At 47.2% G+C, this 26,908-nt stretch overlaps 1 protein-coding gene and 25 non-coding genes across 26 annotated transcripts; 8 read left to right on the top strand and 18 right to left on the bottom strand.

Moving 5' to 3' along the window:
* The first annotated feature begins 391 nt into the window (after positions 1-391).
* Positions 392-463, top strand: trnad-guc (transfer RNA aspartic acid (anticodon GUC)). Its single transcript has one exon. It is a non-coding gene; the product is annotated as a tRNA-Asp (tRNA).
* A 404-nt stretch (positions 464-867) lies between these two features.
* Positions 868-949, bottom strand: trnas-uga (transfer RNA serine (anticodon UGA)). Its single transcript has one exon. It is a non-coding gene; the product is annotated as a tRNA-Ser (tRNA).
* Positions 950-1,532: 583 nt separating this feature from the next.
* trnam-cau (transfer RNA methionine (anticodon CAU)) lies at positions 1,533-1,605 on the bottom strand. Its single transcript has one exon. It is a non-coding gene; the product is annotated as a tRNA-Met (tRNA).
* Positions 1,606-2,368: 763 nt separating this feature from the next.
* Positions 2,369-2,440, top strand: trnad-guc (transfer RNA aspartic acid (anticodon GUC)). The gene has a single exon. It is a non-coding gene; the product is annotated as a tRNA-Asp (tRNA).
* Positions 2,441-2,844: 404 nt separating this feature from the next.
* trnas-uga (transfer RNA serine (anticodon UGA)) lies at positions 2,845-2,926 on the bottom strand. The gene has a single exon. It is a non-coding gene; the product is annotated as a tRNA-Ser (tRNA).
* Positions 2,927-3,509: 583 nt separating this feature from the next.
* Positions 3,510-3,582, bottom strand: trnam-cau (transfer RNA methionine (anticodon CAU)). The gene has a single exon. It is a non-coding gene; the product is annotated as a tRNA-Met (tRNA).
* Positions 3,583-4,345: 763 nt separating this feature from the next.
* On the top strand, positions 4,346-4,417 carry trnad-guc (transfer RNA aspartic acid (anticodon GUC)). Its single transcript has one exon. It is a non-coding gene; the product is annotated as a tRNA-Asp (tRNA).
* Positions 4,418-4,821: 404 nt separating this feature from the next.
* On the bottom strand, positions 4,822-4,903 carry trnas-uga (transfer RNA serine (anticodon UGA)). Its single transcript has one exon. It is a non-coding gene; the product is annotated as a tRNA-Ser (tRNA).
* Positions 4,904-5,486: 583 nt separating this feature from the next.
* On the bottom strand, positions 5,487-5,559 carry trnam-cau (transfer RNA methionine (anticodon CAU)). Its single transcript has one exon. It is a non-coding gene; the product is annotated as a tRNA-Met (tRNA).
* Positions 5,560-6,321: 762 nt separating this feature from the next.
* On the top strand, positions 6,322-6,393 carry trnad-guc (transfer RNA aspartic acid (anticodon GUC)). Its single transcript has one exon. It is a non-coding gene; the product is annotated as a tRNA-Asp (tRNA).
* A 404-nt stretch (positions 6,394-6,797) lies between these two features.
* On the bottom strand, positions 6,798-6,879 carry trnas-uga (transfer RNA serine (anticodon UGA)). The gene has a single exon. It is a non-coding gene; the product is annotated as a tRNA-Ser (tRNA).
* A 584-nt stretch (positions 6,880-7,463) lies between these two features.
* On the bottom strand, positions 7,464-7,536 carry trnam-cau (transfer RNA methionine (anticodon CAU)). Its single transcript has one exon. It is a non-coding gene; the product is annotated as a tRNA-Met (tRNA).
* Positions 7,537-8,299: 763 nt separating this feature from the next.
* On the top strand, positions 8,300-8,371 carry trnad-guc (transfer RNA aspartic acid (anticodon GUC)). The gene has a single exon. It is a non-coding gene; the product is annotated as a tRNA-Asp (tRNA).
* A 404-nt stretch (positions 8,372-8,775) lies between these two features.
* On the bottom strand, positions 8,776-8,857 carry trnas-uga (transfer RNA serine (anticodon UGA)). Its single transcript has one exon. It is a non-coding gene; the product is annotated as a tRNA-Ser (tRNA).
* Positions 8,858-9,441: 584 nt separating this feature from the next.
* trnam-cau (transfer RNA methionine (anticodon CAU)) lies at positions 9,442-9,514 on the bottom strand. Its single transcript has one exon. It is a non-coding gene; the product is annotated as a tRNA-Met (tRNA).
* Positions 9,515-10,277: 763 nt separating this feature from the next.
* On the top strand, positions 10,278-10,349 carry trnad-guc (transfer RNA aspartic acid (anticodon GUC)). The gene has a single exon. It is a non-coding gene; the product is annotated as a tRNA-Asp (tRNA).
* A 404-nt stretch (positions 10,350-10,753) lies between these two features.
* Positions 10,754-10,835, bottom strand: trnas-uga (transfer RNA serine (anticodon UGA)). Its single transcript has one exon. It is a non-coding gene; the product is annotated as a tRNA-Ser (tRNA).
* Positions 10,836-11,418: 583 nt separating this feature from the next.
* On the bottom strand, positions 11,419-11,491 carry trnam-cau (transfer RNA methionine (anticodon CAU)). The gene has a single exon. It is a non-coding gene; the product is annotated as a tRNA-Met (tRNA).
* A 762-nt stretch (positions 11,492-12,253) lies between these two features.
* On the top strand, positions 12,254-12,325 carry trnad-guc (transfer RNA aspartic acid (anticodon GUC)). Its single transcript has one exon. It is a non-coding gene; the product is annotated as a tRNA-Asp (tRNA).
* Positions 12,326-12,729: 404 nt separating this feature from the next.
* Positions 12,730-12,811, bottom strand: trnas-uga (transfer RNA serine (anticodon UGA)). The gene has a single exon. It is a non-coding gene; the product is annotated as a tRNA-Ser (tRNA).
* A 583-nt stretch (positions 12,812-13,394) lies between these two features.
* trnam-cau (transfer RNA methionine (anticodon CAU)) lies at positions 13,395-13,467 on the bottom strand. The gene has a single exon. It is a non-coding gene; the product is annotated as a tRNA-Met (tRNA).
* Positions 13,468-14,229: 762 nt separating this feature from the next.
* On the top strand, positions 14,230-14,301 carry trnad-guc (transfer RNA aspartic acid (anticodon GUC)). The gene has a single exon. It is a non-coding gene; the product is annotated as a tRNA-Asp (tRNA).
* A 404-nt stretch (positions 14,302-14,705) lies between these two features.
* Positions 14,706-14,787, bottom strand: trnas-uga (transfer RNA serine (anticodon UGA)). The gene has a single exon. It is a non-coding gene; the product is annotated as a tRNA-Ser (tRNA).
* Positions 14,788-15,370: 583 nt separating this feature from the next.
* Positions 15,371-15,443, bottom strand: trnam-cau (transfer RNA methionine (anticodon CAU)). Its single transcript has one exon. It is a non-coding gene; the product is annotated as a tRNA-Met (tRNA).
* Positions 15,444-16,681: 1,238 nt separating this feature from the next.
* Positions 16,682-16,763, bottom strand: trnas-uga (transfer RNA serine (anticodon UGA)). The gene has a single exon. It is a non-coding gene; the product is annotated as a tRNA-Ser (tRNA).
* Positions 16,764-18,436: 1,673 nt separating this feature from the next.
* Positions 18,437-26,871, bottom strand: LOC143509663 (uncharacterized). The gene is made up of 12 exons (XM_076998510.1): positions 26,190-26,871; positions 26,014-26,100; positions 25,290-25,906; positions 23,281-24,235; positions 22,994-23,194; positions 22,374-22,897; positions 22,022-22,275; positions 21,625-21,870; positions 20,804-21,423; positions 19,584-19,774; positions 18,800-19,154; positions 18,437-18,489 (listed from the first exon to the last, which is right to left on the bottom strand). Exons 1-12 carry the CDS (start codon positions 26,869-26,871, stop codon positions 18,437-18,439), a joined length of 4,785 nt encoding a protein of 1,594 aa, XP_076854625.1.
* Between the last annotated feature and the right edge of the window lie 37 nt (positions 26,872-26,908).

Genomic DNA, 26,908 nt, shown 5'->3' with positions numbered 1-26,908 from the left:
CAAGAAATTCAGAACTTGCATGTGGGAAAGAGAGAAATGCAAAATCTCAGTTGATCTAAGATGGATATTGCAGTTCGGTACAATGCACTGGAATACGAAGACAAAATGAATTGCCAATGTAGCTAAAGCCAATTTTGCAGCAAATGGTTCGCATGACTTAACTAGGAAGGCAGATGAATCAAACCTGTAGGTCACCAAGATTGTTTGAGTTTTTCCTATCATAAGTCCACAAACTGACGATGGTAAAAGAGGAGTGGCAACAGTGAGTCAATATCACCACAATGTGTTCTTTTTACCACCTCCTTGCAGGCACAATGATTCAGAGTACTTTAAAATCAAGGGGACAAGTGCACGTCACCTGACTCAGCATCACTGCGAGACACAGCACGTGTCCTCGTTAGTATAGTGGATAGTATCTCCGCCTGTCACGCGGAAGACCGGGGTTCGATTCCCCGACGGGGAGACCCTCTTTTAGCGCAAGGCGGAGCAACCAGTGACCGGCCATGAAAGAATGTGGCACTTTTTCTTTTACCTGAAACAAGACATCGCTATGTTGCATGAAGATCTTTGGATGAAGCACCTGTGAGTGCGAGCTCTCCCCACTGGTGGCATAAGGTCTCATCACAAATCACATTAGAGAGGCAAGTTAATCCTCTACGCTGCAAGAGACCCCACTGCATTTCCATGCCAACACATTGTAACGACGAAGCAGCCATTTGTAACTCAATTCCTGGGACTATTTCAGGATCAGTTAGGACTGCTAAAGTTTGTCAGCACAAAGTTGCAAATGGCATGAGAAGCATATTTAAAACTGGCTAGCAGGAAGAGAGCACACTCTCTCTTTCCACATGCCCAACAAGACACTCACGCTGCAAGCAGGAGTCGAACCTGCGCGGGGAAACCCCATTGGATTTCAAGTCCAACGCCATAACCTCTCGGCCATCGCAGCTCGGCGGAGCGAGAGTAACATAGAGATCAATTCCTTGGACTTCCTCAAGCTCAATGATGAGTGCACAAGTGTCATTGCTTCTGAGTTGCAAATGGCTTGAGAAGAAAATTCAAATAAATGAATCTCCATAAGTCTACTCACTATTAACTTCAAGCTGGTACCAATTCCAGGTGATCAGGTATTCAAAAGCGTGTCATCAAAAGTGAATCAAAAAGAATCAAAAGTGAAAAGTGTCCGACGTGGTCCATTATTCTGTGTTGGCACCACGACACTGCAGTTTGATCTGGGAGCGAACATGCTCCAAAGAGGCAGCTTGATGTCTCAGTAGAGGTGTCAATACAGACGCCATCAAGGTATTGACTGAACGGTCAGTGGAGAGAATTGAATTGGATGCAACACAACTTGCTGTGTACACGCGAATTTACAAAAGAAAAAGCACAGCTTGAATCAACTAGGGATGACCTGTAAGAGTCATGTGCCAATACTATTTTCAGGTAGGGGGTGTGCTCAGCATGCGAGTGAATAAGGAAAGAGCGTTTGAGCATCTTTTGGGGGCTCGTCAATCTTTTCAAAAAGCTTCTGCTGCCCCGTGTGAGGGTCGAACTCACGACCTTCAGATTATGAGACTGACGCGCTACCTACTGCGCTAACGAGGCTAGGAAAGAAGAAGCGAGGCTGAGGAAGAACTAACAAAGCTGGAGAAAAAATGTATCCGCCCCCAATTCACTCCTTGGAGCATGGCGGCAAGTGCACCTGCAGCAACTAATTACTGCCAACAACAGCTAACAAACAACAAGGTTAGCACAAGAAGCCTGGAATTAACCAGAATCTGAGGCCAACGTAATTAAACTCTAATCCTACCCTAACCAATCACAGGATGTTCCAAGAGTAGACAAACAACGCACACAAACAAAAAAAAAAACAAAAATACCACCAAAATACAAGTACAAACGACACCTACCTCATGAAGGTATGAAGTAAAGCTTTCTCTGGAGTGCTTTTAGTAGATGCAAAGCAGTAATGTGTGCCAAGAAATTCAGAACTTGCATGTGGGAAAGAGAGAAATGCAAAATCTCAGTTGATCTAAGATGGATATTGCAGTTCGGTACAATGCACTGGAATACAAAGACAAAATGAATTGCCAATGTAGCTAAAGCCAATTTTGCAGCAAATGGTTCGCATGACTTAACTAGGAAGGCAGATGAATCAAACCTGTAGGTCACCAAGATTCTTTGAGTTTTTCCTATCATAAGTCCACAAACTGACGATGGTAAAAGAGGAGTGGCAACAGTGAGTCAATATCACCACAATGTGTTCTTTTTACCACCTCCTTGCAGGCACAATGATTCAGAGTACTTTAAAATCAAGGGGACAAGTGCACGTCACCTGACTCAGCATCACTGCGAGACACAGCACGTGTCCTCGTTAGTATAGTGGATAGTATCTCCGCCTGTCACGCGGAAGACCGGGGTTCGATTCCCCGACGGGGAGACCCTCTTTTAGCGCAAGGCGGAGCAACCAGTGACCGGCCATGAAAGAATGTGGCACTTTTTCTTTTACCTGAAACAAGACATCACTATGTTGCATGAAGATCTTTGGATGAAGCACCTGTGAGTGCAAGCTCTCCCCACTGGTGGCATAAGGTCTCATCACAAATCACATTAGAGAGGCAAGTTAATCCTCTACGCTGTAAGAGACCCCACTGCATTTCCATGCCAACACATTGTAACGACGAAGCAGCCATTTGTAACTCAATTCCTGGGACTATTTCAGGATCAGTTAGGACTGCTAAAGTTTGGCAGCACAAAGTTGCAAATGGCATGAGAAGCATATTTAAAACTGGCTAGCAGGAAGAGAGCACAGTCTCTCTTTCCACACGCCCAACAAGACACTCACGCTGCAAGCAGGAGTCGAACCTGCGCGGGGAAACCCCATTGGATTTCAAGTCCAACGCCTTAACCTCTCGGCCATCGCAGCTCGGCGGAGTGAGAGTAACATAGAGATCAATTCCTTGGACTTCCTCAAGCTCAATGATGAGTGCACAAGTGTCATTGCTTCTGAGTTGCAAATGGCTTGAGAAGAAAATTCAAATAAATGAATCTCCATAAGTCTACTCACTATTAACTTCAAGCTGGTACCAATTCCAGGTGATCAGGTATTCAAAAGCGTGTCATCAAAAGTGAATCAAAAAGAATCAAAAGTGAAAAGTGTCCGACGTGGTCCATTATTCTGTGTTGGCACCACGACACTGCAGTTTGATCTGGGAGCGAACATGCTCAAAAGAGGCAGCTTGATGTCTCAGTAGAGGTGTCAATACAGACGCCATCAAGGTATTGACTGAACGGTCAGTGGAGAGAATTGAATTGGATGCAACACAACTTGCTGTGTACACGCGAATTTACAAAAGAAAAAGCACAGCTTGAATCAACTAGGGATGACCTGTAAGAGTCATGTGCCAATACTATTTTCAGGTAGGGGGTGTGCTCAGCATGCGAGTGAATAAGGAAAGAGCGTTTGAGCATCTTTTGGGGGCTCGTCAATCTTTTCAAAAAGCTTCTGCTGCCCCGTGTGAGGGTCGAACTCACGACCTTCAGATTATGAGACTGACGCGCTACCTACTGCGCTAACGAGGCTAGTAAAGAAGAAGCGAGGCTGAGGAAGAACTAACAAAGCTGGAGAAAAAATGTATCCGCCCCCAATTCACTCCTTGGAGCATGGCGGCAAGTGCACCTGCAGCAACTAATTACTGCCAACAACAGCTAACAAACAACAAGGTTAGCACAAGAAGCCTGGAATTAACCAGAATCTGAGGCCAACGTAATTAAACTCTAATCCTACCCTAACCAATGACAGGATGTTCCAAGAGTAGACAAACAACGCACACAAACAAAAAAAAAAACAAAAATACCACCAAAATACAAGTACAAACGACACCTACCTCATGAAGGTATGAAGTGAAGCTTTCTCTGGAGTGCTTTTAGTAGATGCAAAGCAGTAATGTGTGCCAAGAAATTCAGAACTTGCATGTGGGAAAGAGAGAAATGCAAAATCTCAGTTGATCTAAGATGGATATTGCAGTTCGGTACAATGCACTGGAATACGAAGACAAAATGAATTGCCAATGTAGCTAAAGCCAATTTTGCAGCAAATGGTTCGCATGACTTAACTAGGAAGGCAGATGAATCAAACCTGTAGGTCACCAAGATTCTTTGAGTTTTTCCTATCATAAGTCCACAAACTGACGATGGTAAAAGAGGAGTGGCAACAGTGAGTCAATATCACCACAATGTGTTCTTTTTACCACCTCCTTGCAGGCACAATGATTCAGAGTACTTTAAAATCAAGGGGACAAGTGCACGTCACCTGACTCAGCATCACTGCGAGACACAGCACGTGTCCTCGTTAGTATAGTGGATAGTATCTCCGCCTGTCACGCGGAAGACCGGGGTTCGATTCCCCGACGGGGAGACCCTCTTTTAGCGCAAGGCGGAGCAACCAGTGACCGGCCATGAAAGAATGTGGCACTTTTTCTTTTACCTGAAACAAGACATCGCTATGTTGCATGAAGATCTTTGGATGAAGCACCTGTGAGTGCGAGCTCTCCCCACTGGTGGCATAAGGTCTCATCACAAATCACATTAGAGAGGCAAGTTAATCCTCTACGCTGCAAGAGACCCCACTGCATTTCCATGCCAACACATTGTAACGACGAAGCAGCCATTTGTAACTCAATTCCTGGGACTATTTCAGGATCAGTTAGGACTGCTAAAGTTTGGCAGCACAAAGTTGCAAATGGCATGAGAAGCATATTTAAAACTGGCTAGCAGGAAGAGAGCACACTCTCTCTTTCCACACGCCCAACAAGACACTCACGCTGCAAGCAGGAGTCGAACCTGCGCGGGGAAACCCCATTGGATTTCAAGTCCAACGTCTTAACCTCTCGGCCATCGCAGCTCGGCGGAGCGAGAGTAACATAGAGATCAATTCCTTGGACTTCCTCAAGCTCAATGATGAGTGCACAAGTGTCATTGCTTCTGAGTTGCAAATGGCTTGAGAAGAAAATTCAAATAAATGAATCTCCATAAGTCTACTCACTATTAACTTCAAGCTGGTACCAATTCCAGGTGATCAGGTATTCAAAAGCGTGTCATCAAAAGTGAATCAAAAAGAATCAAAAGTGAAAAGTGTCCGACGTGGTCCATTATTCTGTGTTGGCACCACGACACTGCAGTTTGATCTGGGAGCGAACATGCTCCAAAGAGGCAGCTTGATGTCTCAGTAGAGGTGTCAATACAGACGCCATCAAGGTATTGACTGAACGGTCAGTGGAGAGAATTGAATTGGATGCAACACAACTTGCTGTGTACACGCGAATTTACAAAAGAAAAAGCACAGCTTGAATCAACTAGGGATGACCTGTAAGAGTCATGTGCCAATACTATTTTCAGGTAGGGGGTGTGCTCAGCATGCGAGTGAATAAGGAAAGAGCGTTTGAGCATCTTTTGGGGGCTCGTCAATCTTTTCAAAAAGCTTCTGCTGCCCCGTGTGAGGGTCGAACTCACGACCTTCAGATTATGAGACTGACGCGCTACCTACTGCGCTAACGAGGCTAGGAAAGAAGAAGCGAGGCTGAGGAAGAACTAACAAAGCTGGAGAAAAAATGTATCCGCCCCCAATTCACTCCTTGGAGCATAGCGGCAAGTGCACCTGCAGCAACTAATTACTGCCAACAACAGCTAACAAACAACAAGGTTAGCACAAGAAGCCTGGAATTAACCAGAATCTGAGGCCAACGTAATTAAACTCTAATCCTACCCTAACCAATCACAAGATGTTCCAGGAGTAGACAAACAACGCACACAAACAAAAAAAAAACAAAAATACCACCAAAATACAGGTACAAACGACACCTACCTCATGAAGGTATGAAGTGAAGCTTTCTCTGGAGTGCTTTTAGTAGATGCAAAGCAGTAATGTGTGCCAAGAAATTCAGAACTTGCATGTGGGAAAGAGAGAAATGCAAAATCTCAGTTGATCTAAGATGGATATTGCAGTTCGGTACAATGCACTGGAATACGAAGACAAAATGAATTGCCAATGTAGCTAAAGCCAATTTTGCAGCAAATGGTTCGCATGACTTAACTAGGAAGGCAGATGAATCAAACCTGTAGGTCACCAAGATTCTTTGAGTTTTTCCTATCATAAGTCCACAAACTGACGATGGTAAAAGAGGAGTGGCAACAGTGAGTCAATATCACCACAATGTGTTCTTTTTACCACCTCCTTGCAGGCACAATGATTCAGAGTACTTTAAAATCAAGGGGACAAGTGCACGTCACCTGACTCAGCATCACTGCGAGACACAGCACGTGTCCTCGTTAGTATAGTGGATAGTATCTCCGCCTGTCACGCGGAAGACCGGGGTTCGATTCCCCGACGGGGAGACCCTCTTTTAGCGCAAGGCGGAGCAACCAGTGACCGGCCATGAAAGAATGTGGCACTTTTTCTTTTACCTGAAACAAGACATCGCTATGTTGCATGAAGATCTTTGGATGAAGCACCTGTGAGTGCGAGCTCTCCCCACTGGTGGCATAAGGTCTCATCACAAATCACATTAGAGAGGCAAGTTAATCCTCTACGCTGCAAGAGACCCCACTGCATTTCCATGCCAACACATTGTAACGACGAAGCAGCCATTTGTAACTCAATTCCTGGGACTATTTCAGGATCAGTTAGGACTGCTAAAGTTTGTCAGCACAAAGTTGCAAATGGCATGAGAAGCATATTTAAAACTGGCTAGCAGGAAGAGAGCACACTCTCTCTTTCCACATGCCCAACAAGACACTCACGCTGCAAGCAGGAGTCGAACCTGCGCGGGGAAACCCCATTGGATTTCAAGTCCAACGCCATAACCTCTCGGCCATCGCAGCTCGGCGGAGCGAGAGTAACATAGAGATCAATTCCTTGGACTTCCTCAAGCTCAATGATGAGTGCACAAGTGTCATTGCTTCTGAGTTGCAAATGGCTTGAGAAGAAAATTCAAATAAATGAATCTCCATAAGTCTACTCACTATTAACTTCAAGCTGGTACCAATTCCAGGTGATCAGGTATTCAAAAGCGTGTCATCAAAAGTGAATCAAAAAGAATCAAAAGTGAAAAGTGTCCGACGTGGTCCATTATTCTGTGTTGGCACCACGACACTGCAGTTTGATCTGGGAGCGAACATGCTCCAAAGAGGCAGCTTGATGTCTCAGTAGAGGTGTCAATACAGACGCCATCAAGGTATTGACTGAACGGTCAGTGGAGAGAATTGAATTGGATGCAACACAACTTGCTGTGTACACGCGAATTTACAAAAGAAAAAGCACAGCTTGAATCAACTAGGGATGACCTGTAAGAGTCATGTGCCAATACTATTTTCAGGGTAGGGGGTGTGCTCAGCATGCGAGTGAATAAGGAAAGAGCGTTTGAGCATCTTTTGGGGGCTCGTCAATCTTTTCAAAAAGCTTCTGTTGCCCCGTGTGAGGGTCAAACTCACGACCTTCAGATTATGAGACTGACGCGCTACCTACTGCGCTAACGAGGCTAGGAAAGAAGAAGCGAGGCTGAGGAAGAACTAACAAAGCTGGAGAAAAAATGTATCCGCCCCCAATTCACTCCTTGGAGCATGGCGGCAAGTTCACCTGCAGCAACTAATTACTGCCAACAACAGCTAACAAACAACAAGGTTAGCACAAGAAGCCTGGAATTAACCAGAATCTGAGGCCAACGTAATTAAACTCTAATCCTACCCTAACCAATCACAGGATGTTCCAAGAGTAGACAAACAACGCACACAAACAAAAAAAAAAACAAAAATACCACCAAAATACAAGTACAAACGACACCTACCTCATGAAGGTATGAAGTAAAGCTTTCTCTGGAGTGCTTTTAGTAGATGCAAAGCAGTAATGTGTGCCAAGAAATTCAGAACTTGCATGTGGGAAAGAGAGAAATGCAAAATCTCAGTTGATCTAAGATGGATATTGCAGTTCGGTACAATGCACTGGAATACAAAGACAAAATGAATTGCCAATGTAGCTAAAGCCAATTTTGCAGCAAATGGTTCGCATGACTTAACTAGGAAGGCAGATGAATCAAACCTGTAGGTCACCAAGATTCTTTGAGTTTTTCCTATCATAAGTCCACAAACTGACGATGGTAAAAGAGGAGTGGCAACAGTGAGTCAATATCACCACAATGTGTTCTTTTTACCACCTCCTTGCAGGCACAATGATTCAGAGTACTTTAAAATCAAGGGGACAAGTGCACGTCACCTGACTCAGCATCACTGCGAGACACAGCACGTGTCCTCGTTAGTATAGTGGATAGTATCTCCGCCTGTCACGCGGAAGACCGGGGTTCGATTCCCCGACGGGGAGACCCTCTTTTAGCGCAAGGCGGAGCAACCAGTGACCGGCCATGAAAGAATGTGGCACTTTTTCTTTTACCTGAAACAAGACATCGCTATGTTGCATGAAGATCTTTGGATGAAGCACCTGTGAGTGCGAGCTCTCCCCACTGGTGGCATAAGGTCTCATCACAAATCACATTAGAGAGGCAAGTTAATCCTCTACGCTGCAAGAGACCCCACTGCATTTCCATGCCAACACATTGTAACGACGAAGCAGCCATTTGTAACTCAATTCCTGGGACTATTTCAGGATCAGTTAGGACTGCTAAAGTTTGGCAGCACAAAGTTGCAAATGGCATGAGAAGCATATTTAAAACTGGCTAGCAGGAAGAGAGCACACTCTCTCTTTCCACACGCCCAACAAGACACTCACGCTGCAAGCAGGAGTCGAACCTGCGCGGGGAAACCCCATTGGATTTCAAGCCCAACGCCTTAACCTCTCGGCCATCGCAGCTCGGCGGAGCGAGAGTAACATAGAGATCAATTCCTTGGACTTCCTCAAGCTCAATGATGAGTGCACAAGTGTCATTGCTTCTGAGTTGCAAATGGCTTGAGAAGAAAATTCAAATAAATGAATCTCCATAAGTCTACTCACTATTAACTTCAAGCTGGTACCAATTCCAGGTGATCAGGTATTCAAAAGCGTGTCATCAAAAGTGAATCAAAAAGAATCAAAAGTGAAAAGTGTCCGACGTGGTCCATTATTCTGTGTTGGCACCACGACACTGCAGTTTGATCTGGGAGCGAACATGCTCCAAAGAGGCAGCTTGATGTCTCAGTAGAGGTGTCAATACAGACGCCATCAAGGTATTGACTGAACGGTCAGTGGAGAGAATTGAATTGGATGCAACACAACTTGCTGTGTACACGCGAATTTACAAAAGAAAAAGCACAGCTTGAATCAACTAGGGATGACCTGTAAGAGTCATGTGCCAATACTATTTTCAGGGTAGGGGGTGTGCTCAGCATGCGAGTGAATAAGGAAAGAGCGTTTGAGCATCTTTTGGGGGCTCGTCAATCTTTTCAAAAAGCTTCTGTTGCCCCGTGTGAGGGTCGAACTCACGACCTTCAGATTATGAGACTGACGCGCTACCTACTGCGCTAACGAGGCTAGGAAAGAAGAAGCGAGGCTGAGGAAGAACTAACAAAGCTGGAGAAAAAATGTATCCGCCCCCAATTCACTCCTTGGAGCATGGCGGCAAGTTCACCTGCAGCAACTAATTACTGCCAACAACAGCTAACAAACAACAAGGTTAGCACAAGAAGCCTGGAATTAACCAGAATCTGAGGCCAACGTAATTAAACTCTAATCCTACCCTAACCAATCACAGGATGTTCCAAGAGTAGACAAACAACGCACACAAACAAAAAAAAAAACAAAAATACCACCAAAATACAAGTACAAACGACACCTACCTCATGAAGGTATGAAGTAAAGCTTTCTCTGGAGTGCTTTTAGTAGATGCAAAGCAGTAATGTGTGCCAAGAAATTCAGAACTTGCATGTGGGAAAGAGAGAAATGCAAAATCTCAGTTGATCTAAGATGGATATTGCAGTTCGGTACAATGCACTGGAATACGAAGACAAAATGAATTGCCAATGTAGCTAAAGCCAATTTTGCAGCAAATGGTTCGCATGACTTAACTAGGAAGGCAGATGAATCAAACCTGTAGGTCACCAAGATTCTTTGAGTTTTTCCTATCATAAGTCCACAAACTGACGATGGTAAAAGAGGAGTGGCAACAGTGAGTCAATATCACCACAATGTGTTCTTTTTACCACCTCCTTGCAGGCACAATGATTCAGAGTACTTTAAAATCAAGGGGACAAGTGCACGTCACCTGACTCAGCATCACTGCGAGACACAGCACGTGTCCTCGTTAGTATAGTGGATAGTATCTCCGCCTGTCACGCGGAAGACCGGGGTTCGATTCCCCGACGGGGAGACCCTCTTTTAGCGCAAGGCGGAGCAACCAGTGACCGGCCATGAAAGAATGTGGCACTTTTTCTTTTACCTGAAACAAGACATCGCTATGTTGCATGAAGATCTTTGGATGAAGCACCTGTGAGTGCAAGCTCTCCCCACTGGTGGCATAAGGTCTCATCACAAATCACATTAGAGAGGCAAGTTAATCCTCTACGCTGCAAGAGACCCCACTGCATTTCCATGCCAACACATTGTAACGACGAAGCAGCCATTTGTAACTCAATTCCTGGGACTATTTCAGGATCAGTTAGGACTGCTAAAGTTTGGCAGCACAAAGTTGCAAATGGCATGAGAAGCATATTTAAAACTGGCTAGCAGGAAGAGAGCACACTCTCTCTTTCCACACGCCCAACAAGACACTCACGCTGCAAGCAGGAGTCGAACCTGCGCGGGGAAACCCCATTGGATTTCAAGTCCAACGCCTTAACCTCTCGGCCATCGCAGCTCGGCGGAGCGAGAGTAACATAGAGATCAATTCCTTGGACTTCCTCAAGCTCAATGATGAGTGCACAAGTGTCATTGCTTCTGAGTTGCAAATGGCTTGAGAAGAAAATTCAAATAAATGAATCTCCATAAGTCTACTCACTATTAACTTCAAGCTGGTACCAATTCCAGGTGATCAGGTATTCAAAAGCGTGTCATCAAAAGTGAATCAAAAAGAATCAAAAGTGAAAAGTGTCCGACGTGGTCCATTATTCTGTGTTGGCACCACGACACTGCAGTTTGATCTGGGAGCGAACATGCTCCAAAGAGGCAGCTTGATGTCTCAGTAGAGGTGTCAATACAGACGCCATCAAGGTATTGACTGAACGGTCAGTGGAGAGAATTGAATTGGATGCAACACATCTTGCTGTGTACACGCGAATTTACAAAAGAAAAAGCACAGCTTGAATCAACTAGGGATGACCTGTAAGAGTCATGTGCCAATACTATTTTCAGGTAGGGGGTGTGCTCAGCATGCGAGTGAATAAGGAAAGAGCGTTTGAGCATCTTTTGGGGGCTCGTCAATCTTTTCAAAAAGCTTCTGCTGCCCCGTGTGAGGGTCGAACTCACGACCTTCAGATTATGAGACTGACGCGCTACCTACTGCGCTAACGAGGCTAGGAAAGAAGAAGCGAGGCTGAGGAAGAACTAACAAAGCTGGAGAAAAAATGTATCCGCCCCCAATTCACTCCTTGGAGCATGGCGGCAAGTGCACCTGCAGCAACTAATTACTGCCAACAACAGCTAACAAACAACAAGGTTAGCACAAGAAGCCTGGAATTAACCAGAATCTGAGGCCAACGTAATTAAACTCTAATCCTACCCTAACCAATCACAGGATGTTCCAAGAGTAGACAAACAACGCACACAAACAAAAAAAAAACAAAAATACCACCAAAATACAAGTACAAACGACACCTACCTCATGAAGGTATGAAGTGAAGCTTTCTCTGGAGTGCTTTTAGTAGATGCAAAGCAGTAATGTGTGCCAAGAAATTCAGAACTTGCATGTGGGAAAGAGAGAAATGCAAAATCTCAGTTGATCTAAGATGGATATTGCAGTTCGGTACAATGCACTGGAATACGAAGACAAAATGAATTGCCAATGTAGCTAAAGCCAATTTTGCAGCAAATGGTTCGCATGACTTAACTAGGAAGGCAGATGAATCAAACCTGTAGGTCACCAAGATTCTTTGAGTTTTTCCTATCATAAGTCCACAAACTGACGATGGTAAAAGAGGAGTGGCAACAGTGAGTCAATATCACCACAATGTGTTCTTTTTACCACCTCCTTGCAGGCACAATGATTCAGAGTACTTTAAAATCAAGGGGACAAGTGCACGTCACCTGACTCAGCATTACTGCGAGACACAGCACGTGTCCTCGTTAGTATAGTGGATAGTATCTCCGCCTGTCACGCGGAAGACCGGGGTTCGATTCCCCGACGGGGAGACCCTCTTTTAGCGCAAGGCGGAGCAACCAGTGACCGGCCATGAAAGAATGTGGCACTTTTTCTTTTACCTGAAACAAGACATCGCTATGTTGCATGAAGATCTTTGGATGAAGCACCTGTGAGTGCGAGCTCTCCCCACTGGTGGCATAAGGTCTCATCACAAATCACATTAGAGAGGCAAGTTAATCCTCTACGCTGCAAGAGACCCCACTGCATTTCCATGCCAACACATTGTAACGACGAAGCAGCCATTTGTAACTCAATTCCTGGGACTATTTCAGGATCAGTTAGGACTGCTAAAGTTTGTCAGCACAAAGTTGCAAATGGCATGAGAAGCATATTTAAAACTGGCTAGCAGGAAGAGAGCACACTCTCTCTTTCCACATGCCCAACAAGACACTCACGCTGCAAGCAGGAGTCGAACCTGCGCGGGGAAACCCCATTGGATTTCAAGTCCAACGCCATAACCTCTCGGCCATCGCAGCTCGGCGGAGCGAGAGTAACATAGAGATCAATTCCTTGGACTTCCTCAAGCTCAATGATGAGTGCACAAGTGTCATTGCTTCTGAGTTGCAAATGGCTTGAGAAGAAAATTCAAATAAATGAATCTCCATAAGTCTACTCACTATTAACTTCAAGCTGGTACCAATTCCAGGTGATCAGGTATTCAAAAGCGTGTCATCAAAAGTGAATCAAAAAGAATCAAAAGTGAAAAGTGTCCGACGTGGTCCATTATTCTGTGTTGGCACCACGACACTGCAGTTTGATCTGGGAGCGAACATGCTCCAAAGAGGCAGCTTGATGTCTCAGTAGAGGTGTCAATACAGACGCCATCAAGGTATTGACTGAACGGTCAGTGGAGAGAATTGAATTGGATGCAACACAACTTGCTGTGTACACGCGAATTTACAAAAGAAAAAGCACAGCTTGAATCAACTAGGGATGACCTGTAAGAGTCATGTGCCAATACTATTTTCAGGTAGGGGGTGTGCTCAGCATGCGAGTGAATAAGGAAAGAGCGTTTGAGCATCTTTTGGGGGCTCGTCAATCTTTTCAAAAAGCTTCTGCTGCCCCGTGTGAGGGTCGAACTCACGACCTTCAGATTATGAGACTGACGCGCTACCTACTGCGCTAACGAGGCTAGGAAAGAAGAAGCGAGGCTGAGGAAGAACTAACAAAGCTGGAGAAAAAATGTATCCGCCCCCAATTCACTCCTTGGAGCATAGCGGCAAGTGCACCTGCAGCAACTAATTACTGCCAACAACAGCTAACAAACAACAAGGTTAGCACAAGAAGCCTGGAATTAACCAGAATCTGAGGCCAACGTAATTAAACTCTAATCCTACCCTAACCAATCACAAGATGTTCCAGGAGTAGACAAACAACGCACACAAACAAAAAAAAAACAAAAATACCACCAAAATACAGGTACAAACGACACCTACCTCATGAAGGTATGAAGTGAAGCTTTCTCTGGAGTGCTTTTAGTAGATGCAAAGCAGTAATGTGTGCCAAGAAATTCAGAACTTGCATGTGGGAAAGAGAGAAATGCAAAATCTCAGTTGATCTAAGATGGATATTGCAGTTCGGTACAATGCACTGGAATACGAAGACAAAATGAATTGCCAATGTAGCTAAAGCCAATTTTGCAGCAAATGGTTCGCATGACTTAACTAGGAAGGCAGATGAATCAAACCTGTAGGTCACCAAGATTCTTTGAGTTTTTCCTATCATAAGTCCACAAACTGACGATGGTAAAAGAGGAGTGGCAACAGTGAGTCAATATCACCACAATGTGTTCTTTTTACCACCTCCTTGCAGGCACAATGATTCAGAGTACTTTAAAATCAAGGGGACAAGTGCACGTCACCTGACTCAGCATCACTGCGAGACACAGCACGTGTCCTCGTTAGTATAGTGGATAGTATCTCCGCCTGTCACGCGGAAGACCGGGGTTCGATTCCCCGACGGGGAGACCCTCTTTTAGCGCAAGGCGGAGCAACCAGTGACCGGCCATGAAAGAATGTGGCACTTTTTCTTTTACCTGAAACAAGACATCGCTATGTTGCATGAAGATCTTTGGATGAAGCACCTGTGAGTGCGAGCTCTCCCCACTGGTGGCATAAGGTCTCATCACAAATCACATTAGAGAGGCAAGTTAATCCTCTACGCTGCAAGAGACCCCACTGCATTTCCATGCCAACACATTGTAACGACGAAGCAGCCATTTGTAACTCAATTCCTGGGACTATTTCAGGATCAGTTAGGACTGCTAAAGTTTGGCAGCACAAAGTTGCAAATGGCATGAGAAGCATATTTAAAACTGGCTAGCAGGAAGAGAGCACACTCTCTCTTTCCACACGCCCAACAAGACACTCACGCTGCAAGCAGGAGTCGAACCTGCGCGGGGAAACCCCATTGGATTTCAAGTCCAACGCCTTAACCTCTCGGCCATCGCAGCTCGGCGGAGCGAGAGTAACATAGAGATCAATTCCTTGGACTTCCTCAAGCTCAATGATGAGTGCACAAGTGTCATTGCTTCTGAGTTGCAAATGGCTTGAGAAGAAAATTCAAATAAATGAATCTCCATAAGTCTACTCACTATTAACTTCAAGCTGGTACCAATTCCAGGTGATCAGGTATTCAAAAGCGTGTCATCAAAAGTGAATCAAAAAGAATCAAAAGTGAAAAGTGTCCGACGTGGTCCATTATTCTGTGTTGGCACCACGACACTGCAGTTTGATCTGGGAGCGAACATGCTCCAAAGAGGCAGCTTGATGTCTCAGTAGAGGTGTCAATACAGACGCCATCAAGGTATTGACTGAACGGTCAGTGGAGAGAATTGAATTGGATGCAACACAACTTGCTGTGTACACGCGAATTTACAAAAGAAAAAGCACAGCTTGAATCAACTAGGGATGACCTGTAAGAGTCATGTGCCAATACTATTTTCAGGTAGGGGGTGTGCTCAGCATGCGAGTGAATAAGGAAAGAGCGTTTGAGCATCTTTTGGGGGCTCGTCAATCTTTTCAAAAAGCTTCTGCTACCCCGTGTGAGGGTCGAACTCACGACCTTCAGATTATGAGACTGACGCGCTACCTACTGCGCTAACGAGGCTAGGAAAGAAGAAGCGAGGCTGAGGAAGAACTAACAAAGCTGGAGAAAAAATGTATCCGCCCCCAATTCACTCCTTGGAGCATGGCGGCAAGTGCACCTGCAGCAACTAATTACTGCCAACAACAGCTAACAAACAACAAGGTTAGCACAAGAAGCCTGGAATTAACCAGAATCTGAGGCCAACATAATTAAACTCTAATCCTACCCTAACCAATCACAGGATGTTCCAAGAGTAGACAAACAACGCACACAAACAAAAAAAAAACAAAAATACCACCAAAATACAAGTACAAACGACAGCTACCTCATGAAGGTATGAAGTGAAGCTTTCTCTGGAGTGCTTTTAGTAGATGTAAAGCAGTAATGTGTGCCAAGAAATTCAGAACTTGCATGTGGGAAAGAGAGAAATGCAAAATCTCAGTTGATCTAAGATGGATATTGCAGTTCGGTACAATGCACTGGAATACAAAGACAAAATGAATTGCCAATGTAGCTAAAGCCAATTTTGCAGCAAATGGTTTGCATGACTTAACTAGGAAGGCAGATGAATCAAACCTGTAGGTCACCAAGATTCTTTGAGTTTTTCCTATCATAAGTCCACAAACTGACGATGGTAAAAGAGGAGTGGCAACAGTGAGTCAATATCACCACAATGTGTTCTTTTTACCACCTCCTTGCAGGCACAATGATTCAGAGTACTTTAAAATCAAGGGGACAAGTGCACGTCACCTGACTCAGCATCACTGCGAGACACAGCACGTGTCCTCGTTAGTATAGTGGATAGTATCTCCGCCTGTCACGCGGAAGACCGGGGTTCGATACCCAGACGGGGAGACCCTCTTTTAGCGCAAGGCGGAGCAACCAGTGACCGGCCATGAAAGAATGTGGCACTTTTTCTTTTACCTGAAACAAGACATCGCTATGTTGCATGAAGATCTTTGGATGAAGCACCTGTGAGTGCGAGCTCTCCCCACTGGTGGCATAAGGTCTCATCACAAATCACATTAGAGAGGCAAGTTAATCCTCTACGCTGCAAGAGACCCCACTGCATTTCCATGCCAACACATTGTAACGACGAAGCAGCCATTTGTAACTCAATTCCTGGGACTATTTCAGGATCAGTTAGGACTGCTAAAGTTTGGCAGCACAAAGTTGCAAATGGCATGAGAAGCATATTTAAAACTGGCTAGCAGGAAGAGAGCACACTCTCTCTTTCCACACGCCCAACAAGACACTCACGCTGCAAGCAGGAGTCGAACCTGCGCGGGGAAACCCCATTGGATTTCAAGTCCAACGCCTTAACCTCTCGGCCATCGCAGCTCGGCGGAGCGAGAGTAACATAGAGATCAATTCCTTGGACTTCCTCAAGCTCAATGATGAGTGCACAAGTGTCATTGCTTCTGAGTTGCAAATGGCTTGAGAAGAAAATTCAAATAAATGAATCTCCATAAGTCTACTCACTATTAACTTCAAGCTGGTACCAATTCCAGGTGATCAGGTATTCAAAAGCGTGTCATCAAAAGTGAATCAAAAAGAATCAAAAGTGAAAAGTGTCCGACGTGGTCCATTATTCTGTGTTGGCACCACGACACTGCAGTTTGATCTGGGAGCGAACATGCTCCAAAGAGGCAGCTTGATGTCTCAGTAGAGGTGTCAATACAGACGCCATCAAGGTATTGACTGAACGGTCAGTGGAGAGAATTGAATTGGATGCAACACATCTTGCTGTGTACACGCGAATTTACAAAAGAAAAAGCACAGCTTGAATCAACTAGGGATGACCTGTAAGAGTCATGTGCCAATACTATTTTCAGGTAGGGGGTGTGCTCAGCATGCGAGTGAATAAGGAAAGAGCGTTTGAGCATCTTTTGGGGGCTCGTCAATCTTTTCAAAAAGCTTCTGCTGCCCCGTGTGAGGGTCGAACTCACGACCTTCAGATTATGAGACTGACGCGCTACCTACTGCGCCAAGGACTGCGCGTGTGTGTCGAGGTTTCGGCGCTATTAATAGTAAACAATTACTAAGATTCGCCCAGTCGAGCATCGTATCGAATCCCGCATCGGACAAGTTTGGAAATAGTTAAATGCAAAGGAAATGCGCGATATTATCGGACACGTTCATAAATACTTAAATACAAAGGAAGCGCGTGATATTACATATTTATAAATTGGTTAAATATAAAGGAAATGCGTGATATTATAAACGATAAAACCAACCAGACACATGTTTAAAACACAACACATTTATTATGAACGATAAATCCAAACACAACACATTTATTATGAACGATAAAACCAACCAGGCACTTTTATTAAAAACACAACACATTAGAGAACATTATCCACAATATATAATATATATATATATATATAATATATATATATAATATATAATATATATATATTATTATATTATATGTGACGCTCGGGGCTTGGACGAAGGACGAGACACGAATCCCTCTGGCTTGACTGACGTCACTTTTATTGTAGCGCGTAACGCGCACGAAAAACAGAGATATAGCGCAATAGCGCACGTAAACCACTTCTCATACACACAACGTGTAGACTTAGACAACGACGAGCACAGGACACTGCGCGAGCGCACATTAAATAGACAAACCACATTAACCCCAGGTGATTACGAGACGATTCACAGGTGAGACGGATTATCACATGACATAGCCATCACCACGAGATATCCACAGACGCAGACGATGCACGTAGACTACGTAAACACACGCCCAAAAGGGAGGGGCCGGGGTCCTCAACGTGACAGACGCCCCCTCCAAGGGCACTACCCGTCCCGGGGTGCCAACAGGACCGAGTGCCCCGAACCCACGACGATGGGCGGATCCGACGCGCTCCGTCCTGCGTCTGGGAGGTGACTACCCTTGGTGAAGCGTCCGCCACGGACCGCCTAGAACACCCTCCCTGGGAAGACGGGGGAAAAGACGGAAGACACATTAAACGGAACAAACACACAAACAGGCACGCTCACACACAGTGGCACAAGAGGAAAAAACGGGTTTGGCACACAAAGGGGAAGACTGACAAACACGGGAACACACACACACGACATGGGCGCCAGGCTTCGCGCCAGGAGGAGAGCGAGCAGGGGAGAGAGGTCCGGAGCTGCTGGGGCTGCAGGCGCTGCGGTAGGCGGTGCTCCTCCTGCCTTTGCTGCGGGCTCTCCGCCAGGTGCAGCGCGGCGGGCTGACGTGCCAGGGGCAGCGCGGCGGGCTGACGTGCCAGGGGCAGCGCGGCGGGCTGACGTGCCAGGGGCAGCGCGGCGGGCTGATGTGCCAGGGGCAGCGCGGCGGGCTGACGTGCCAGGGGCAGCGCAGCGGGCGGACGTGCCAGGTGCAACGCCGCGGGCGGACGTGTCCGAGGCAGCGTAGCTGGCGGGCTTGCCAGGCGCAGCGTGAGGGAGCTCCTCCTCATAGTCCATCGGCTCCTCCTCGCCCTCCAGGACCCCTTCCATAGACTTAGCCGGGCTCTCACCCCGGGAATAGTCCATGGGGCTGGCCCTGGAAGGTCCGGAGGACGCGGTCTCCCCAGGAGTGCCCCCTCCCTTTACAGTTCCCACGGAACACTCGGAGGGAGGCGCACTGCCCTCCTCCTCTGAATAGAGGTCGCTGTCCGTGCCCTCCTCCTCCTCACCGTCTCCAGCGGGGTAGGCGGAGTACCCGCCGTCGGAGCACTCCTCCCCCTCCTCGACGGTGGGAGAGGAATCCACGGGCGGAGGGAGATATTCTTCCTCTGACTCCTCCTCATCCTCACCGTAGTCGTCCACCGACGGGGGGTAGGAGTCCTCCCCCTCCCCACCATAGTCAATGGTGGAGGCATCATACAGAGATGGAGGGTAGGCTTCCTCCACCTCCTCTTGCTCCTCCTCTTCCTCACTGTCGTCGTTCACCGACGGGGGGTAGGATTCCTCCCCTTCCCCACCATAGTCAACGGTGGAAGCATCGTACAGAGAGGGAGGGTAGGCCTCCTCCGCTTCCTCTTGCTCCTCCTCGGAGTCCACCTCCCCAAATTCGCTCTCTGGGGTGGACTCGGCAGCACCGAAGACGCAGGAGCCCACCCTCAGAGGCGAGAGGACGCGGGATGGAGGGGAGTGTCGCTCCCTCCAAATCCGCACCGCGCCCTGGCGGAGGGACTCTGCCAGCTCGGGTTCCCTCTCCTCTAGCCGCCGGGCTGAGGCCGACTGGAAGGCGCACACCGGGTCCTCCTCTAGCTGCGCCAGCGTCGGCGGGTTCTCCTCCTCTACGAGCATGCCCTCTGGTGGCGACGCCTCGTGGAGCTCTGGGTTACTCACCCGTATGGGTGATCCTTCCCGGGAAGGAGCTGGGTGCCTCTCCTCCCACACCCGTGCCGCTGTCCGGCGGTACTCCTCCGCCAGCTCGGGTATGGATGTCTCCCGAGCCGCGCACAGCAGGTACGCGCACTCGGGGTCCTGCATAAGCTGTGCCCGAGTCGGCTGGGCTTTGCGGCGCGGGGGAGAGGAAGAAGAGCGGTGGTGCCGCTTGCTGGGGCGATCCGCCTTCTTATGCCGGGTGGCGTAGCCTGGCATGTTGGTGTCTCTTCGCGGCTCGTCGTTCTGTGACGCTCGGGGCTTGGACGAAGGACGAGACACGAATCCCTCTGGCTTGACTGACGTCACTTTTATTGTAGCGCGTAACGCGCACGAAAAACAGAGATATAGCGCAATAGCGCACGTAAACCACTTCTCATACACACAACGTGTAGACTTAGACAACGACGAGCACAGGACACTGCGCGAGCGCACATTAAATAGACAAACCACATTAACCCCAGGTGATTACGAGACGATTCACAGGTGAGACGGATTATCACATGACATAGCCATCACCACGAGATATCCACAGACGCAGACGATGCACGTAGACTACGTAAACACACGCCCAAAAGGGAGGGGCCGGGGTCCTCAACGTGACATTATAATATAAATAATATATATATAATATATATACAACGTTTACAGATACCTATGCAAATAATTTAAAAAATTACAATGTTTAATATATACAAATACACAATGTTTTGACTTGACTAAGATACTAACACTACAGCTACTACTAATATATTTACAATCATGGCACATATATACAATTATAATATATACAATTATGCAGACACATAATTTTTATTTTGGGGCTTTCTTCTTTCCATAGCCCCGTGCTACCAGCATAGCCTTCCAATCCTCCAGTGACATGGTGTCAGTTTCTTCACAATACCAGTTGCCAAAGTACTGTTGATGTGTGGGGGGCTTCCTCTCTTTTTGGCATCTCCTGCAAATTATAGCGCTGGTGTGGCGAACATATTTGCGGGTCTTTATACCAGCCATCTCGTTTTTCAATTTCCGCTTCCGGTATTGCTGTGTCGTGTATGGCACATCTGACATCTGGGTCACTGCCAACGCACCCTGACTGGATCCAGCGGTAGCAGGCATAATGTGTGCCACTCCTTGGCTATGGCTGGCGGTAGCAGGCATAATGTGTGCCACTCCTTGGCTATGGCTGGCGGTAGCAGGCATAATGTGGCTGGCGGTAGCAGGCATAATGTGGCTGGTGGTAGCAGGCATAATGTGTGTCACTCCTTGTGCCACCACTTGGCTATGGCTGTCTGGACCAGGTCCTGGCACTACATACACCAAACAAAATCCAGGATCAGTAGGCATGCTGTAGGAGACACACTGGGGAGGTGCAGGCAGGTTCTGCTGAGGTGGAGCAGATGAAGCTGGACCTGATGTGAAGGTCAAACGTCTCTTCAACTTTGCCGTCCCCGCAGTGTCAGGGGGCAGGACAAAGACATGGGGGCTGTCTGTGGAGGGGTGAGAGGCAAGACTGTCCTTCTGGGGTGTGGACCGCTGTGTTGTAGGACCTGATACTGGTGCTTCTGGAGGCATGATGCCCTGATGAAGAACATCAGACTCCTGTGAACGAGTCCGCCTGCAGTACCTACATATACACACACACACACACACACACACACACACACACACACACACACACACACACACACACACACACACACAAAGAGTTCAGTTATTAAATTAAAAAGACATTTTAAGAAGAACATGGCTGTCAACAAATAAATCCCGATATTAATTAAATATAGTTAAATACATTTTTTTAACATCTGAAAATTGATTGACTCACCACTCTGACAGTGTGGTGGCATTCACTTCTGGTAGCTGGATGGTGGTCCCCTGCATCACATGTGCATTACTCAAGACGCACTCCCTGATGTGCTTGTAAGCACGACAGATGAGGGTCCACCTTCCAAACCTGACCCCACCGATGTTTTTCGGGTTTGGAAATGTAATACACAGCCGGACAAAGATTGCCTCCACAACTCTGTTGCAGTCTGGCCACTGTGCAGGGCTGTTTGCTCCAACAAAACACCTGGAAAAGAATAAAAAACACAATATACACAGATGATTATTAATTTGCCAACATAAACACTGCAAACCAGTGCATTTACACATAAACACTGTAAACCAGTGCATTTACACATAAACACTGTAAACCAGTGCATTTACGCATAACAGCTTACCGCCTTGTGGACTCCACGCCTGGAGCTACAATTTTCTTAGTGACCCTGAAGCGCCCCTTGTTCAAAGTGGCTTGATGACGTGGAGCATATACCATGCGCTGCTTATCATAGTCACTAAGAGCCTGCCAAAGGGTGATGATGTGGCTTGATTCCTCAAGCGACAAAGCAAAGCTGTGGTCCTTCAGGGTGACTAGGTAGTCTGCCAAGTTCTGCACAGCTCTATAGCCCTCAATGTTATCAGGTCCCACTGAGTCCTAAATGAAGAATCACAGTGATTAGATAAAGCAGGAAGCAGCATGTATACAAGCCTATCAGAGTCACCAATTAATGGAATGAACAGAAGAAATCTTACATCTTGGCTAGGGGAAGCCACAAGAGCAGAAGTCGGGTTGCTGTTTGAAGGAGCAGGTGGAGAGACCAGGGGAGCAGAGATGGAGACCGGAGGAGTAGAGATGGAGACCGGAGGAGCAGAGATGGAGACTGGAGGAGCAGAGATGGAGACCGGAGGAGCAGAGATGGAGACTGGAGGAGCAGAGATGGAGACCGGAGGAGCAGAGATGGAGACCGGAGGAGCAGAGATGGAGACTGGAGGAGCAGAGATGGAGACCGGAGGAGCAGAGATGGAGACCGGAGGAGCAGAGATGGAGACCGGAGGAGCAAATGCAACACCACTGGAGGCATCAGAAGCAGATGGCACAGCAGGTGGTTCTGTTTCAAATGCTGGGACAGTTAAGTCCTCAAAATCCTGTGCCTCTTCAAAACCTTCATCTTCTGCCACGGTCACATCCTCAGTTTCAAGAGCCAAGATGACTAATTTATAGTCTTCCAGGGCACTGCCGGTCTGCTCGTATAAGTACTCCACACCTATGAGCTCTCCTGAAAGAAAAAATAAAAACAAGAAGCATAAATGTCCAGGCCAACAGTAACTGCTTTTTACTTTTTATTTCTCGGATCATGTAAATTTAGGCGTACCTGTATACTTTCGTGGCCCTGTGTAGTCCACCAGTGTTCTCCCCAGTACCTCCTGAGACAGCTGGTTGGCAGCATATTTAAGCAGGCCACTGTAGGAATGGGGCTGGTCTTTTCCTGCAGCTGCCAGTCTCCGGTCTTCATTCCACCTGGCAAGGCCATCCACCAGGTAAGCCTGGAAAAAAGTATCACTTGCCAAGGTCCCTGAAACATATTACACATTGAAATTGTTAGACTGGTTTTAGATAAGTAACTACATTAAAGGCTTTAACGTATAGGTGGAAGCTTACCAGGAATGAACCTGTTCATATGCAGGTGAAAGGATTCCAGGGAAGTAGAACCTCTGGCACATCTGTACGTTGGCAGACTGTGCCCCCCCTTCAGGATGGTTCCCGTCTGCATGTACAGTTGTACACCCGGAGGGTCCTGGATGCAGGCAATGTGCTTTGTTTGGCTGCTCCAGATCTCGGCCATCCTCGCAGAGTTGATAAGGGGCACGCCAAGGGTGTTGCAGCCCTTCTCACCATCGTAGGACCGGATCAACTCTGTCACAAGTGCCTTGATGTCCTCACAGCTGCGAGTGGTCCTCTTGCAGTGCAGTGCCATCTCTGCTCTGGTGATGTTCCTCATCACACCTGCATCCGTGGGGTGCATCAACTTTGCCTCCAGCTCTGAGCGCTTGGCCTCCTTAAGCGCCTGGAGGTCAGACTCATCCCACATGAAAATACAGTGGCTCAGACTGTTCATGAAGCCTGCATAAAGCACATGGGAGTCAGTGGTGCAGCCAACCGCTATCCTCCTCATGTAGTGCCAGATGTCCAGTCGGATCTCCATGTCCTCCCATCCCTTAAACATGTTTCTGAGATGAGTGGCCCCGCAGCAGTCCCGGTCAACATACAGCACCTCTGGAGTTGACACACCAGCGTCTCGGTAGCGCTTCATGATGCCATCAATCATCTTGCCCAAGCCATAGCCTTCACTGGCCGTGAGCACAGACATGATGACTTGTCCGTGCTCGTTGCCAACGTTGGTGGCCCAAGCTGCTGTTGCGCGGCTCTGTCCTGCCAGCTTCCTCACAATTTTTTTTGTGGAGTCCATCTTTAGCACACGGCCAAACTGCGAGGTGATGGAGGCCTTTACCTCCTCTAGTCTGTTCAGGACATCCTGAGCATACACCTGCATCAGCCAGCGATGCTTTGGGACTTGGAGCAATGGTGGCAGATCCCCTAGAACAGGCGTACTCAACTAAATTTGTCCGCGGTCCAATTTTGGCAGATACCTGTGCCCTGAGGTCCGGTGCGGCGGGAGTGTCGAACGTAAGTTGTTGAGCGGGGGGGGAGCGGGCGGTGCGCGAACGGTGGAGGCGTTTATACTTTCGCGAGCGTCACTGCAGTGTTCTGAAACGATAGGCGTTTTGTCCGAAACGATATGTGGTAGAAACACCCCTCAAAACAGGGGAATGAACATTTACCTGACCAATTTTAATGTTGCTATATGTTTCAGGTTTGAAAAGTGCTGGAATTTAGGTTAAAGTACTTTAAAATGCTTGAAATTGTAACTACTTGGTTTCACAACAAATAGCTGTCTGACTGAATATTCTCTTGTATTAGGTTAACAAATACGAGCCTCTTGTAATTCCAGGACGAAACATGAGAGAACGTGAAGACGTGAAGATTGGGCGTTTTTTAAATAAACAACCATTAAATAATGTGATAAAAAGCGAATTATTTCGAGTATATGTATAAATATTTAACTTAATTATGTTTAACATGCTGGGAAATATTGAAATGGACCTTGAAAGTGACGTACAAGAGCTTTAATTCCACCTTATAAAGGTGTATGAACCCTGAAAACGTGACTTTGTTCATTGCGCTGAAGCGCGGCGCAAAGTTACAAAATTCGAGAGATGCACGACCTCTCGAACCGACAGCGCGCGAGACACTCGCGCACACGCGGAGCGGAGCCACAGCGATTACGTCATTTTCGCCGGGCGGACCCTCGCGCCGCTCGCGAAGCGTCAACCAGGCAGGCTTGTTGTTGAGCGGGGGTGGGGGGTGGGGGGGTGGCGAACGTAAGTTGTTGAGCGGGGGTGGCAAACGTAACACTCGTGACGGAGTGTTTTTTCAATAGCCCTGAAATAAATGCTACGGTTTTGTTTTGGTCCGTATCCAGTTAATCAGGAATGAGATTGGGTCCGGACAGGACTGCGTTCGGGTCCGGATCCGGACCGCGGTCCGCCAGTTGAGTACCCCTGCCCTAGAACAACAGGTGTGATGAGTCCAGACGATGCAGCTCTCACGAGTCCTTTGCAGTCTGTGAGGTACTGGACCTGTTTCTCCAGCCAGGCCTCCGAGTGCTGCTCCTCCATCTGCTTCTGGAGCTGACTGCTGCTGTTCCCCAAACCCCTCTGACGCATCTGCCGCACTACTTGCATGTCACATGCCAGCTTGGAGGTGAGGAAGCAGGGAAACTGGACACGATGGCCAATGTCCAGCTGACAGACAATGTTGTGGCTCCAGCTGATCACCTTCCTCTTGCAGCTCTTACAGGCAAGGTATTCTGCTGCCATGAAGTAGGAGCTGCTGATACCAACCACCTGCCTGATCCTCTGATGCACTCCAGCAGACGTGAGCTCCTCCTTGCCACAGTCAGGATGGGGGCAGAACAGCCGCACATGCCAAAGCTTCCTCGGCATCCAGAGAAACAAGGCATGTCCAAAGTACCTCTCCATTGCTGGCACACCACTGGGAGTTAGTGAAGGCTGAGGGGGGTGCCACCACATCTTGTCCACTTTCGAATGGTCCAACTCTGGTTGTCCATTTCGTGACCACTTGAAAAGTGCCTTGGAAATCCACTGCTGATCTACAATAGGAAGAGCAGGTTTCCATCCAGCAGGGAGGCAAATTCTGCTCTGCACTGAACAGATGAAAGCAAAAGAAAGGGGGAAAAATAATCATGAATCACATTTGTAATGAGTAATGAGCCACATTATACAGTATTGATAAAAAATAAATAAATCTTACCTGTCAGTTCTGATTCCACCTGCTCAGCAGCCGTCACCAGTTCACTGTCGTCCATGTGAGTGGGTTCAAATGAAGGGAGGGACACAGCTGGAATGGGTGATAAAACACATGATCAAATAAATAGGTTGCTTTTATGTCCATGGTAAATTCTAGGAGTTCATTATTCATACACTTACAAGGTTTGAACTTGGAGGGTGAAATGAGCCTCTTCACTGTCTTTTCTAGGCTCTTTGTGCTACTGCCTCTCCCAACCAACAAAGTGCGCAGGGAAGAGACTGAAGCCACTGAAGGCTGGCAGGAGTCAGAGGACTGGACAGGCTCAGACAGCTGACTGCTTGAGGACTCAGTGCTGGTGCAGGCTTGCATGGGGTCAGTAGACAGCGGACTGATGTTGGGCTCAGTGCTGGTGCAGGGCAGGGAAGCAGACTGAGTGCTGCTACAAGACATCTTCTCTGTCTTGATCCGGACGGCATATTGGCCCTCTGGGAAACGTTCAACATATGAACGGAATGCCTTCTTGTTTTCCGCGTGGTTAATGGAATCTTTCCCCTGTGAAGACTCCTTCTTCATGTCAGCAACAAGGTATCCGGCGTAGCCCAGGGCGTTTTCAGCCACCCACTTGAAGGTCTGACCCCTGAAAACTCCAAACTGAAGCTCATGCTGACCCAGCACGTGGACAGCGTTGCCTGGATCTCCACCTGAGCGCAACACTGCCCGTCTTGCAGAATCCTTCACCTTTTCAGGAGAAATGGCTCTGGCCCACGGCTTCTTTTTATTGGCTTCCTTCACACATAGGGCAGCCTTGGAGTCACACAGATTGGGACTGCCATCAGCTTTCTTCCTGAATATGGGTTCCATGGTCTGTGAATAGAGTATTATTAAATAGTTATAATTA

Source organism: Brachyhypopomus gauderio, chromosome 3 (assembly GCF_052324685.1).
Source record: "Brachyhypopomus gauderio isolate BG-103 chromosome 3, BGAUD_0.2, whole genome shotgun sequence".
In the NCBI taxonomy this organism is placed as follows: Eukaryota; Metazoa; Chordata; class Actinopteri; order Gymnotiformes; family Hypopomidae; genus Brachyhypopomus; species Brachyhypopomus gauderio.
Note: the sequence above shows the minus strand (reverse complement) of the source record. Positions and strands in the feature narration are given on the sequence as shown.